Source organism: Aythya marila, assembly GCF_965140915.1.
Source record: "Aythya marila genome assembly, chromosome: 32".
In the NCBI taxonomy this organism is placed as follows: Eukaryota; Metazoa; Chordata; class Aves; order Anseriformes; family Anatidae; genus Aythya; species Aythya marila.
In genome coordinates, this window is record NC_139073.1 from 1,454,680 (window position 1) to 1,468,987 (window position 14,308).

The window sequence follows — 14,308 nt, forward strand, 5'->3', positions numbered from 1 at the left end:
GGGGGGCAGCACCAAGCAGGTCGCTGGGGGGGGGCTGGGGCTCAAGGGGGGGTTGGGAGGAACTTGGGGGGCCTCCCCTTGTGTCCCCCCCCCCCCGTTAATCGGTGCTGGCCGCCCGCCGTGGCCTCAATCCCGGGGGATTAGAGCTGTAATCCGGGGGGGGGGGGGGCAGCGGGGGGGGGGCACCGCGGGTGTAGGGGTGTCACTGGGGGGGGGGGGGGAGCAAAGGAACCTTTTTCCCCATTTATTTATTGGGGGGGCAGTCCAGTGAAGTCACTAATGAGGCGGGGGGGTGTAATTTCGGGGGGGTTGTAATTTGGGGGGGGCATTCCGGGGGGGCATTGGGGGGGGGTCTTGACCCCCCCACACTGTTAAATTTGGGGGGGGAGGGCGCTGGGTAGCTGCGGTTCAGCACCGCGGCCAGCGCCGGGTTTTATGGGGGGGTGGGCCGGGGAGGGGGCAATAATGGATGAGGGCAATAAACGGGCGGGGGCAATAATGCGGGGGGCAATAATGGGGGGGTCAGGACGATGTAAGGGAGGGGTTGTGGGGGCGGGGGGGGGTGGAGGCGCCGGCAGTGAACGGGTTAACCCCCCCCGGGTGGGGCTGCCCCCCCCCTCGGGTAAGGGCCCCCCCGCCGCCTGCCCCCCCCCCCAAAAAAGGGGGCGTGTCGGGGCCGGGGCCCAGGGGCGGGGGCCTAACGGGGTCGGCGGAGGATGGCGGGCGGGCGGCTGAAAGGGGGGGGCGTGGGGGGGGCGCCGGGGGGGAGGAGAGGAGGAGGGGGGGGGGGGCCGGGACCCCCCCCCGCAGCGGCAGCGCCATGGACGACTCGGGCGTGATCCGGAGGCCGGCGGCTGCAGGTACCGGGGGGGGGGGGGGGGCACGATACGGGGGGGGGGGGTCGGTACGGGGGGGGGCTCGGTCCGGGGGGGGGGGGTTCGGTCCGGACGGTGTCTGCCCTGCAGGGGAGTCGCTGCAGGGCTTGGTGGGGGAAGGGGGGCACTGCGGCCCCCCCCCCCCCCCGCCGCAGTGCAGGGGCTGGGGGGGCTCTGGCTGTGCCCCCCCTCCCCCCCCCACGAACCCCCCCCCCTGGTACCCCCCCCCGGCGTTTTGCAGAGGAGCTGCCGCTGCCGCGGAAGAGCAGCAGGTGAGGGCCCCCCCCCCCAAATACCCCCCCAAATAACCCCCCAAGTCCCCCCCCCAAAATGAGCCCTCCCAATACCACCCCCCAAAAAAAAAAAAATCCCCCCCCCCAAGGGCAGGGTGGGGCCGCACACGCGTGGATCGCGCCCCCCCCCCCCCATTTAAAGCCCCCCTCCGGCCCCGCCCCAGCCCCGCCCGCCGCAGCCTCTGCCGCGGCCCGGCCCCCCCCGGCCCCCGCCCCCCATTTACCCCCCCCCACACCCCCTCCCTCCCCCGCGGCCCCCCCCCCCCGCATGCCACTCCCGGTGGGCAGCAGCAGGCCGCAGCATGTTCCGCCGCACCAAGAGGTACCCCCCCCCCCCGCCCCGGCCTTCGGCCTCATCCTCAGCATCTTTCTTATCCTCATCCTCCCCCCCCGGCCTTCATCCCCGTCCTCATCATCCTCATCCCCCTCCCCGTCCTCATCCTCCCGGCTCAGCCTTCCTCTCATCGCCGCCATCCTCCGGCCTTCATCCTCCCATCCTCACCCTCATCCTCCCCCCCAGCCTTCATCCTCATCATCCTCATCATCCTCATCTCCATCCCCATCCTCCCCCAGCCTTCATCTTCATCCCCATCCTTATCATCCTCATCCCCATCCCCATCCTTCCCCTCAGCCTTCATCCTCCTCCTCATCCTCCCCAGCTCAGCCTTCATCCCACCGCAGCCGCCATCCTCCGGCCTTCGTCCCTCCTTCATCCTCGCCCCCCCCCCTCCAGCCTTCATCCCCCACCTTCAGGCCTCCTCATCCTCCTCACCCTCATCCTTCCCCCCCTTCCTCCTCCATCCTCATCTCACCTTCATCCTCCCCCCTCCTCCATCCCCATCCCCCCCCATCCCCTGCCCCCCCATCCTTCATCCCCCGTCCTCCCTCCCTCCTCTTCCTCACCCTCCATCTTCACCCCCCCCCCCCCATCCGTGCCCCCCCCATGCTGTCGGGTTGGGGATGGGGGACTGTGTGTGTGTTTCCAGCGGCTTTCCTGGGTGCAAGGTGTGGGGGGGGCAGTGGTGTGGGAGGGGTCTCCCCCACCCCCCCCCAAAAAAAAAAAAACTGCTCCCCCCCAGCTGCCGCACGAGCAATCGGAAGAGCCTGATCCTGACCAGCACCTCGCCCACGCTCCCGCGCCCCCACTCGCCGCTGCCCAGCCACATCGGTGAGAGCCGGACCCCCCCCGGCCCTCCCCGGGCCCCCTCTGTCCCTGAGCCCCCCCCCATTTCATGCCCCCCCTCCCCGAACCCATGGGGACCCTCCAGGACCTCCCCCCCTCAGTGCCCATAGGGACCCCCTCAGCCTGCTGTCCCCCCCCAAAGGGCCCCATAACCCCCCCATCCCCAATAACCCCCCCAGCCCCCTCCCAAAAAAAACACTCATTGCCTCCCCCCTCCCCCAAGACCCTCCCCATCCCTTGGGGTCAACCCCCTCTCTCTGCCCCTGGGTGGGAGGGGGGCGCCTTAGCCCCGCCTCTTCTGCTGTGGGCGGGGCCTGGCAGGGCGGGGCAGCAGTGACGTCACCCCCATGCCCCCCCCCAAAAAAAAAAAAACAAAATTTGCCCCCCCCCCCCCCCCCGCAGGCAGCAGCCCCCTGGACAGCCCCCGAAACTTCTCGCCCAGCAACCCCGCACACTTCTCCTTCGCCTCCTCCCGCCGGTAAGGGGGGGGGCCATGGGGGGGGGGGGTCTCAGGGTTTGGGGGGGGGGGGTCCCACGATGGGGGGGGTTCTAGGATGAGGGGGTGGTCCTAGGATGGGGGAGGGGGGTCCAAGGATGGGGGAGTCCCAGGATAGGTGGGGGGGTCTCAGGATTAGTGGGGGGGGGTCCCACGATGGGGGGGGTCCCAAGATTGGGGTTCCAGCTGGGGGCAAACCAGGTTACCCAGGCTGGTTTGGGGGGGGGGGGGATAGTGGGGTGGGGGGGTCAGGGTGTTGGGGTCACTGATGCCCCCCCCGTGCCCCCCCCCACCCCAGAGCCGACGGGCGCCGCTGGTCCCTGGCCTCGCTGCCCTCCTCGGGCTATGGCACCAACACGCCCAGCTCCACCGTCTCGGTGAGTGTGGGGGGGGCAAACCTCGGTGCCCCCCCCCCCCCAAACACCAAGGGGACCCTTGGGGGGTGTCCCCCCCCTCCCCTCCCTCCCCTCCCCCCCATAACCCTGGGGGTTCCCCCTGTGGGTGCTGCCTGTGACCACCCACGGTGGGGGGGGGGTCCGAGGAGAGTCTGGGAGGGGGTCAAGGGGGGGTCAAGAGGGGGGGGTCCGTGGGGGGGTCCGTGGGTGACGCGGGCGCGCAGTCCTCGTGCTCGTCGCAGGAGCGCCTGCACCAGCTGCCGGCGCAGCCGACGCCGGAGGAGCTGCGCTTCCTCTCCCGGCACTTCGGCAGCTCCGAGAGCCTGGCCGAGGAGGATGGGGGGGCCCGGGGGGGGCCAGCCCCCCGCCCCCGCTCCCGCAGCCTCAGGTAGGGCCTGGGTTGGGTTGGGGGTGGGGGGGGAGTTAAATGAGGGGGGGGGTCAGGGACAGCAGCGGGATGGGGGGGGGTGATGGGTTGGGGACGCTGTGGGGTTGGGGGTTGGGGGGGGGGAAGGGTGAGGCGGTGTTGGGGGGCCATGTGGGAGAGGGGACACTGGGGGGGGGCAGCATGGGGTCACCAGGGGGAGGGGGGCGCAGTGGTGGGGGGGTGGGCACTGCGAGTGATGGGGGCACCGAGGTGATGGGGAGGGGGGGGTGCTGGAGGGGGAGGGGGGATGCTGCAGCGGGGGCGTGATGGGGGTCCCGTGGGTGCCAGCGGTGTTCCCCCCCCCCCTCCCCAGCCCAGGGCGCTCGCCCTCATCCCACGACAACGAGATCGTGATGATGAACCACGTCTACAAGGAGCGGTTCCCCAAGGTGGGGGGCACGGGGAGCTGGGGGGGGCGTGGGGGGGGTACAGGCTCCTTGGGGGGGGGGTTGGAAGGGATATGGGGGGGGATTTGGGTGGTTCAGGGGGGTCTACAGGGCACCGGGGGAGCGTAGGGGGTCCTGGGGAGGTGATGGGGTGGTTATGGGGGGGGCACCACGGGGTGGATGCAGGAGGGGGACTTGGGAGTGTGAGGGTCGGGGAGTTATGGGGCAGCTTGGGCGGGTCTGGGTGGGCATTGGGGGGATGTGGGAGGGGTTTTGGGGGTGTTAGGGTTGGGGAGGTTACGGGGCAGCTCTGGGGGGTCCAGGTGGGCAATAGGAGGGGTGATGCGGGGTCCTGGGGGGGGGGGGTGGTGAGGGCAACCCCGGGGGCGTTCCCCGCAGGCGACGGCACAGATGGAGGAGCGGCTGGAGGAGTTTGTGCGGGGCTGCGGCCCCGGGGGGACACCGCTGGCCGACGGCGCGCTCAGCTTCATCCAGCACCAGCTGGCCGAGCTGGCCCGCGACTGCCTGGCCAAGGCGCGCCACGGCCTCATCACCGCCGGCTACTTCTACGAGCTGCAGGAGAACATGGAGCGGCTGCTGCAGGACGTGAGCGGGGGGGCTGCCGGGGTGGGGGGCGCCCAACGGCACCCAACGGGACCCAACGGGACTCAATGGGCACCCAACGGGATTCAATGGCACCCAACAGGCACCCAATGGGCCCAGTGGGCACCCAACGGCACCCAATGCGACCCAACGGCACTCAGCGGGTACCCAGTGGCACCCAGTGGGCACCCAACAGGACCCATTGGGTACCCAGCGGGACTCAACAGGCCGAATGGGCACCCAGCAGGACCCAACGGGACCCAATGGCACCCAGTGGGCACCCAGCAGGACCCAATGGTGTCCAACGGGACCCAATAGGCACCCAATGCGATCCAATGGGCACCCAACGGTGTCCAGCAGGACCCAACAGTGTCCAACAGGACCCAACTGCGTCCAAGGGGCACTCACTGGGACCCAACAGGACCCAAAGGCACCTTATGGGCACCCAACAGCACCCAACAGCATCCAACGGGACCCAACGGTGGCCAATGGGCACCCAAGAGGCACCCAAGGGGGCCCAGCAGGGGCCAATGGCACCTCATGGGGATGCCCCAGTGCCCCCAAGCCCACCCTGGTGCCATCGGGACCCCCCACCCCTAACCCCCCCTCTGTTCTCCCCAGGCCTACGAGCGCTCGGAGTCAGAGGAGGTGGCCTTCATCACCCAGCTGGTGAAGAGGCTCCTCATCATCATCTCCCGCCCCGCCCGGCTGCTCGAGTGCCTGGTGAGACCCCCGGGACCCCCAGCCCCGACCTTCCCCGCCCCACGGCCATGGGGGGGGCCCTGTGCCCCCCACACACACCCTCCCCACCCCGCCTTGCACCATCCCAACCGCCCAATCGCCGCCATCCTTCCCCGTCGCCCTGACAACGCCCTGGCCAATCCCTGAGCACCGCTGATGAGGAGGCGGGGCTTCCGTTGCCACGACAACAGCCGTGTTGCCGGGGCATCGCCACAGCCACCGGGGACCACGGGGCGCACACGCGTGTGCGGCGCCTTGCACGTGGGCACGCTCGTGCGGCACCATGGGCAGAGCAAAGCGCACGTGTGAGCCCGCACACGCGTGTTGTCGCACACACGTGTGCCCGGCGTGCTCGTGCTGCCACGCACGCATCCCCACGTGCTGGGCGTGCGTTGCACACGCGCGTGCCCCCCCCCCCCGTGTGCGTGCAGGAGTTCGACCCGGCGGAGTTCTACCAGCTGCTGACGGCGGCTGAGGGGCAGGCGCGCGAGGGGCTGCTGAAGGCCGACATCCCGCGCTACATCATCGGGCAGCTGGGGCTGGCACGCGACCCCTTCCCCGGTACACACGCGTGTGCAAGCGGCCGCCGGGCGTGCGCGGGGTTTGCACGCCAGTGGAGGTGTGCATGGGGGCTGGAAGGGGTGCGCGTGGGGTTTGCACGCCCGTAGGGGTGTTCGGGGGGTGCAAGGGGGGGTGGCAGACAGTGGGGGGGGGGGGCGTTGCACGGCGTTTTGCACACCTCGGGCACATGTGACTGCGTGCCCTGCTCCCCCCCCCCATAGACGTGGTGCATCTGGAGGAGCCTGACAGCGGCGGGAGCAACACACCAGAGCCTGAGGAGGGGGCTGAGGTGGGTCCTGGCTCAGGGTCCCCCATGCGTGCAAGGCCCCCCCCTCCCCAAAGCCCCCCTCCAGTCACCCCGTGACCCCCCCAGGGCCGCAGCAGCGCCCCCAGGACCAAGAAGCCGCCAGGGGAAGGCGACTTTGAGACCATCAAACTGATCAGCAACGGCGCCTACGGGTGAGTGGCCGGAGAGGGGGTCTTGGGGGGGGTGGGGGGGGTTGTGCGGGGCCGGGGGGGCCCGGCATGACGCCGCCTGTGCGCAGGGCGGTGTACCTGGTGCGGCACCGGGCCACGCGGCAGCGCTTCGCCATGAAGAAGATCAACAAGCAGAACCTGCTGCTGCGCAACCAGGTGCAGCAGGCCTTCGTCGAGCGCGACATCCTCACCTTCGCCGAGAACCCCTTCGTCGTCAGCATGTTCTGCTCCTTCCAGACCCGCCGCCACCTCTGCATGGTCATGGAGTACGTCGAAGGTGTGATACGGGGCCGGGCGGCACGATATGGGGGCTGGGCGTCGCGATATGGGGGCCGGGCATCGTGATATGGGGACCAGGTGTCGTGATATGGGGGCTGGGTGTCGCGATATGGGGGCTAGGTGTAGCGATATGGGGGCCAAGCGTCGCGACACAGGACTGGGCATCACAATATGGGGGCCATCTGTCATGATACTGGGGCCAAGCATTGCGATATGGGGCCAGATGTCATGATATGGGGCCAGACATCGCAATATGGGGGTCAGGTGTTGTGATGCAGGGCTGGGTGTTGCTGTATGGGGCTGGACATCACGATACAGGGATTGGTGGTGTGATATGGGACCAGGCAGCGTGATATCATACTACTGGGTGTCACGACTCGGGGCGGTGTGCCCTGATATAGAGGGCTGTGAGATGCAGCATGGGGCTGGAGGGCAGGACAGAAGGCTGGGCGTCGCGATACGCAGTTGGGCATCACGATACGCAGTTGGGTATCGTAATATGCAGCTGGGCATCATGATATATGCAATTGAGGGTCACAATATGCAGTTGATGGTCTTGACATGCAGTTGGGTGTCGCGGTATGCAGTTGGGCGTCGCGATATGCAGCTGGGCGTCGCGATACAGAGCAGTTGTCATCCCGCCCGGGCTGTTACCATCCCCCCACGGGCCTCTGGTGTCGCGACATGTCGCCATCCCGCAGGCGGGGACTGCGCCACGCTGCTGAAGCACATCGGGGCGCTGCCGCTGGAGCTGGCGCGCCTCTACTTCGCCGAGACCGTGCTGGCCCTCGAGTACCTGCACAACTACGGCATCGTGCACCGCGACCTCAAGCCCGACAAGTACGGCCGCGATGGGGAGGGGGGTCCCGGGGCTGGGGGTCCCGGGGGGGTCCCGGGGGGGGTCCCAGCCGCCGGGCTCCCCGCAGCCTGCTGATCACCTCGCTGGGCCACGTGAAGCTGACGGACTTCGGGCTCTCCAAGATGGGGCTGATGAGCCTCACCACCAACCTCTACGAGGGCCACATGGAGAAGGACGCCCGCGAGTTCCGGGACAAGCAGGTGGGCGTGGCCTCCGGGGGAGGGGCATGGCCTCTTGGGGCGTGGCTTTTAGGGCGTGGCCTCTTGGGGCGTGGCCTCTTGGGGCGTGGCCGTTAGGGTGTGCCCCCCCCAGGTGTGCGGCACCCCCGAGTACATCGCCCCCGAGGTGATCCTGCGGCAGGGCTACGGGAAGCCCGTGGACTGGTGGGCCATGGGCATCGTGCTCTACGAGTTCCTGGTGGGCTGCGTGCCCTTCTTCGGGGACACCCCCGAGGAGCTCTTCGGGCAGGTCATCTCGGGTACGGGGCTGGGGGGGGGCATGGGGACAGCGGGGACGTGGGCAAGGGGTGGATGTTGTCTGTTATAGGGGGATGGGGAAATGGGGACAGGGGATATGGGGACACAGGGATAGGGATGTGGGGACGTGGGGATGGGGATGATAGGATGGAGCGGGTCATCCCAGGGACATGGGGTCACAGGGACACGGGGGAACACGGACACAGGGATATGGGGACATGGGGATGGGAACGTGGGGCTGGAGCCGGTCATCCTGGGGATACTGGGAAATGGGGACACGGGGACACAGCCACAGGGCACCTCCACTATAGGGACAGACGTGGGGCCATGGGGCTGGCGGTCCCCGGTGTGGTGCTGGGCCCACAGCAGGCAGCTGCAGCCCTGCGTTCACGTGTCCCTATGTCATGTCCCCCCCGTGTCCCCCCCGTGGCAGACGAGATCCTGTGGCCAGAGGGGGACGAGGCGCTGCCCCCCGAAGCTCAGCACCTCATCTCCCGCCTGCTGCAGCCCGACCCCCTGCGGCGCCTCGGGGCCGGTGAGACCCCGACCCCTGCCCCCCCCCCCCCCAGATCCCCGTGTCCCCCCCTGCACCCCTGAGCCCCGTGTCCCCCCCCCGGTGTCCCCACGCAGGCGGCGCGCAGGAGGTGAAGGCTCACGGCTTCTTCGCGGCGCTCGACTGGACAGGGCTCCTGCGGCAGAAAGCCGAATTCGTGCCCCACCTGGAGTCCGAGGAGGACACCAGCTACTTCGACAGTGAGAGACCCCCCCGGGACCCCCCCCCTGCAAGGGGACACCCCCATGGGACCCCCTCAGCACCCACAGACCCCTCCCTGTTCTCCTTCCACCCCCCCCCAGGAACCCCCTGAGGTTCTCCCCCACTGTATAGAGCCCCCCTGGGCCCCCCTCCCTGGGTGCCGTGTCCCTGCTGCCTTTGGGGACACCTCCCGTGTCCCCTGCCCCCCCCCCAGCCCTCCCTCCCCCCCCCCAGCACGCTCGGACCGCTACACCCACGTCGCCTCCTACGAGGATGAGGACACAACGGAGGACGAGCCCGTGGAGATCCGGCAGTTCTCGTCCTGCTCCCCCCGCTTCAGCAAGGTGGGCACGGGGGGCGTGGGGGGGGGGGGGGGCACGGGGGCACAGGAACACCTGGGAGGGCTCTGGGGGACGTGCAGAGCAGGTCACTCATGCACAGCCCCGTGCAAAGCCCCGAGTGATGTCATGTCGGAGCCCTCGTGCAAACCCTCGTGCAAACCCTTGTGTGAATCCTCGTGCAAGCCCTCGTGCAGCCCCTGGTGCAGCTCGTGCCTTGGTCCCTGGTGCCAATCCTTGTGCACGCCCTTGTGTGATTCCCTCGCACGCTTGCACAACCCTCGTGCAGCGCCGCACCACGGCCCTGCTGCCGACGCGTGGGGGAGTCCCGCAAGACCTCGGGAAAACCCTGGGCACGATCCCGGGGTGATCCCGGGGTGATCCTGAGCATAAATCCTGGGGTGATTCCAATTTTATTCTGGCCATGATCCCGATGTGATCCCGGTGCAATCCCGGTGTGATCCCAATGCCATTCCGGCCACGATCCCGGTGTGATCCCGGTGCAGGTGTACAGCAGCCTGGAGCAGCTCTCGCAGCAGCCGGAGCCGAAGGCGGCCAAGGGGCGCCCGCGGGACGAGGGCCGGCGCGAGGGCTTCGCCCGCGACCGCAGCTGGCGCACGGCATCCCCCGAGCTGTGAGCATCCGGGGGGGGCGCCTGGTACCCGGGGGCGGGGAACAACAGGGTCACTGGGGGGGGAACAACAACACCTGGGTGCCCCTGGGCACAACTGGGGGGGGGGGGGGCGCCTGGGGACAGCTGGGTGGGTGCCCAAAGCATGATTGGAGGGTGGGGGGGCAGATTTTGCCTCCCCCCCCCCTCCAGCACCTGGGTCCCTGCAGGAAGCGGCCCCCCGCTGCTGAGCCCCCCCCCGCCGAAGGGGAGGGCAGCCCCCCCCTGGGAGCCCGCCGCCGCTTCTCAGCGCTGCTGGAGCCAGGCCCCCCCCGCAACGGGGTCCCCCCCCGCGACAGCCCCGCCGAGGGCACCAGCGAGGAGCCAGGTGGGTGCCGGGGGAGGGTTGTGGTGGGGAGGGGTCCCTGTGACCCCCCCCTTGCCCCCTCAACGCCCCCATCTTTCCCTTCCCATCCCCGCAGGTGAACGGGCGCTGCCCCCCCCCCGGGCCGAGCTGGGGCTGCGGCGGCCGCGGCACCCAGGGGTGGCCCCCCCCGAGGGGGGGGGTGACAAGCGCAGCCCCCGCGGCCCTGGCAAGGTCACCAAGTCGGCATCGGCCACCGCACTCTCTGTCATCATCCCCAGCGGTGCGTGTCCCCCCCCAGCAGCACCGAAAGGTGGGGTGGGGGGGGGCTGGCAGGGTCCCCTGGGTCCCCAAGGGTGGGGAGGGCTGGTGGGGTCCCTAAGGGTGGCAGGGTCCCCCAGGGGGTCCCCCAGGTCCCTGAGGGTGGTGGGTGCTGGCGGTGTCTCCGGGGGTGGCAGCGTCCCTTGGTCCCCAAGTGGGGGGGGGGGCTGGGGGAGTCCCCAGGGCTGGCAGGGGCTGGGGGTGTCCCTTGGGGGTGGTAGGGTCCCCCAGGTCCCCCCAGCTCCCCAGGGGTGTCGGGTGCTGTCGGTGTCCCCGGGGGGGGTGGGGGTGTCCCCGTGTCCCCGTCTCTGGGCACGGTGCCAGCGGGGGCGCAGGGGAGGCGCCCGGCTCCTCGCCTCTGGGCAGCCCCATGTCCCCGCGCTCGCTGTCCTCGGACCCCTCGTCGCGGGACTCGTCCCCGGGCCGCGAGCTGGCCCCCGCCGTGGCCGCCCCCCGCTCGCCCATCGCCATCCCCCGGCCCGGCAAGAAATTCGGCTTTACCCTGCGGGCCATCCGCGTCTACTTGGGGGACAGCGACGTCTACAGCGTGCACCACGTCGTCTGGGTCAGCGGGGGACGGGGGGGGGAAAGGGGCACGGGGGGGATGTGGGGACGCGGAGGGGACATGGGGGGATATGGGGATGTAAGGGGATGTGGGGGGATGTGGGGATGTGGGTGGGAAAAGGGGACTTGGGGACAAGGAGGGGACATGGGGATATAAAGGGACATGGGGACAAGGAGAGGAAAAAGGGGGCATGGGGACAGGGAGGGGAATAAAGGGACATGGGGTCACGGGGATCTAAGGGGACACAGGGACAAGGAGGGGATATGGGGACATGAGGGCACTGGGGACTGCTCGGTGCGGGTGGGGGCGGTGGGGCCGTGCCAGGGCCATACCGGGGCCGTGCCGGGGCTGTACCGGGGCCGTGCCGGGGCCGTAACATTGCTGTGGGTGCAGCACGTGGAGGAGGGGGGCCCGGCGCAGGAGGCCGGGCTGTGTGCCGGGGACCTCATCACCCACGTCAACGGGGAGCCCGTGCACGGGCTGGTGCACACCGAGGTCGTGGAGCTCATCCTCAAGGTCAGAGGTCACGGGGTCATGGGGGGGGGCAGGGGGGTCACGAGGCCACGGGGTTGAGAGGTCGGGGTGGGGTTGTGGGTCACGGGCAGGGTTGTGGGTCACCGTGGTGGGGTGGGGGGGCAGAGGTTGGGGTGGGGGCAGAGGTCGGGGTTGGAGGTCATGCTGGGGTCAGAGGTCATGGTGTCAGGGGGTCACGGTGGGGTGAGAGGTAGTGGTGGGGTCAGAGGTCACATCAAAGGCAGAGGTCATGGTGTCAGGGGGTCACAAAGGTGTCAGGGGTCACGAGGGGGTCTGAGGTTGTGGCAGGGTGATGGTGGGGTTGGGGTCACGGCGGGGTTGGGGTCACGGCAGGGTCGGAGGTCATGGTGGGGTCAGGGGGTGTGGCGGGGTCAGAGGTCACAGCGGTCCCATGACCCGGGCGGGGCCGGCAGAGCGGCACCAAGGTGCTGGTGACCACGACGCCACTGGAGAACACCTCCATCCGCCTGGGGCCCGCGCGGCGCCGCAGCGCCCGCACCAAGATGGCCAGGAGGAACCGCCGCGGCGGCACCGGGGGCGGTCACGAGAGGTGGGAGGGGGCCCAGGGTCCGGGGGGGGGGTCCCGGTGCCTGGGGTCCCAGTGCCCGGGGGGTTCCCGGTGCCCGGAGGGGGGGTCCCGGTGCCCGGGGGGGGGGGGGGGAACTAGTGCCCGAGGGGGGTCCCGGTGCCCGGGGGGGTCCTGGTGCCCAGGTAGGATCCCGGGGGGGGGGTTCCCGTTCCGGGGGGGGTTCCCGGGGGGATGCCTGCAGTGACCCCTCCCCGCCGGCAGGCGGCGCAGCGCGCTGTTCCGCCACCTGGCCCGCCAGGCCTCGCTGCTGCACACGAGCCGCTCGCTGACGTCACTGAGCCGCTCGCTCTCCTCCTCCGACAGCCTCCCCGCCTCCCCCACGCACGCGCGCGCGCGGGACCCCGCCCACCCGCCGCGCGCCGCCGAGACAGGTGCGCGTCGCCCGGGGAAACGGGGGCGGGGCCGCGAGGTGGGGCGGGGCGGGGTTGAAGGGGCGGAGCGGGGCTATGGGGAGGGCAAGGGGGCGGGGCTCCAGGGGGCGGGGCTGCAGGGTGGTGAGGAGGGGCTACAGGGAAGGGCAGGGGGCGGGGCTACGGGGGCGGGGCTACGGAAAAGGCAAGGGGGCGGGGCCACAAGGAGCGAGGCTAGAGGTGGGTGAGGAGGGGCTGTGGGGGCAAGGGGGCGGGGCTAAAGGGTGGGGCGGGGCTCCAGGGGGCGGGGCTCCAGGGGGCTGGGTGGAGCTGCAGGAGGCAGGGTGGGGCTACCTGGAGGGCGAGGGGGCGGGGTTCTAGGGGGGCGGGGCTACATGGGGCGGGGCTCCAGGGGCGGGGCTGCAGGGTGGTGAGAAGGGGCTACATGGAAGGAGAGGGGGCGGGGCTCCAGGTGCGGGGCGGGGCTCCACGGGGCGGGGCTCCAGCGGCCGGTCCCGCTGCCCGGGTGCCGGGGCCGGGGCCGCGCGGTGACTCCGGGCCGGGGCAGGGCCGTCCCCTCCCAGCAGCTCCCCGGGCTCCAGCGCTCCCCCGTCGCCGGCCCCGGGCCCGCACCTGCGGCCCAGCTCCCTGCAGGGGCTGTCCCCGAAGCTGCAGCGGCAGTACCGGGCGGCTCGCTGCAAGTCTGCCGGCAGCATCCCGCTGTCGCCCCTGGCCCACACGCCCTCGCCCCCCGCCGCCTCGCCGCCCGCCTTCCCCGCCAAGCTGCACCCCAAGGCCGCCGACTCGCCTCGCCTGGCCCGCCGCGGCCCCCCCGACAAGGCGCTGCCCCCCCCCCGCAAGCTGGGCCTGGAGGCCCGCAAGGACTTCCCGGCCGAGCCCCCCCTGCAGAGCCTGGCGGAGTGGGACGGGGAGAGCCCCGGGGACGGGGCGCCCCCCCCGGCCCCCGCCCGCCGCCTGGGCCGCCAGGAGCCGCCGCTGCTGCTTGGGGCCACCCACGGGGCCGAGGGGGTCCCCGCCGCCGCCCCCGCCCCCCCCAAGGCGCTGAGCCCGGTGCAGGAGCACGAGCAGGGCCGCCGGGGGGGGGGGGCGCCGGGGGTGCCCCCGGTGCCCATCGTGGTGGTGGGGGCAGGGTCGGGACCCCCCGGGGAGGGGGAGAGGGTGGGGAAGGGGGCACCCGCTGGGCGCTGACCCCCCCCCCCGCTGGGCACTGACCCCCTCACCAGGCCCTGGCCCCCCCCCCACCAGGTGCTGACCCCAGCCTCTGCTGTAAATAAGGGTGGGGCCAGGCATGCGGGCCCCCCCCCCTCACCCGCCGGCACCTCCCCCCCCGTGTACACAAAGGGTTAATACTGTGACACCCCCGCCCCCCCCCAGGTGTGATGTCATCGGCCCCCACAAACCGCCCCCCCCTCCCCTCGTCCAGGTGTCACCCCCCCCCCCCGTTTGCCCCTTGGCTCTTGGCCCGGTGATGTCATGGCGGTGATGTCATAGCGGTGACGTCACACGCGGTGGGGTGAGGGCGCAGCTCTGACGTCATCACAGAGGGGAACTGGTGACGTCACAGCCCTCAGGGCCTGCAAGTGATGTCACTGCCGGTGACGTCACAGTGCCGACGCAGAGTGGAGGTGCTGACATCACAGTTGTGATGTCACCGATGACGTAAGCCAGACGATGTCACAGCCCTGGTGTAACTGGCGGAGCGGGCCCGATGATGTCATAGCCACTGCATAACCGATGGTGTGGCAACGGTGATGTCACGGCCACAATGGCGCCGATGACATCACAGCCGTGACGACGTCAGGATGGGAGGC

At 70.7% G+C, this 14,308-nt stretch overlaps 1 protein-coding gene across 1 annotated transcript; it reads left to right on the forward strand.

Moving 5' to 3' along the window:
- Nucleotides 1-820: 820 nt before the first annotated feature.
- On the forward strand, nt 821-13,980 carry LOC309889054 (microtubule-associated serine/threonine-protein kinase 1-like; the record flags this gene model as incomplete). Its single annotated transcript, XM_082781730.1, is given in 29 exon segments — nt 821-860; nt 1,117-1,147; nt 2,248-2,336; nt 2,754-2,829; nt 3,146-3,224; nt 3,467-3,630; nt 3,983-4,058; nt 4,455-4,661; nt 5,280-5,381; nt 5,831-5,960; nt 6,182-6,249; nt 6,334-6,419; nt 6,506-6,714; nt 7,418-7,556; nt 7,643-7,775; nt 7,888-8,053; nt 8,485-8,586; nt 8,682-8,804; nt 9,040-9,149; nt 9,650-9,777; nt 9,984-10,141; nt 10,236-10,400; nt 10,774-11,003; nt 11,397-11,519; nt 11,951-12,087; nt 12,328-12,497; nt 13,045-13,541; nt 13,543-13,655; nt 13,872-13,980. Coding segments are annotated over 29 exon segments (3,960 nt in total).
- Between the last annotated feature and the right edge of the window lie 328 nt (nt 13,981-14,308).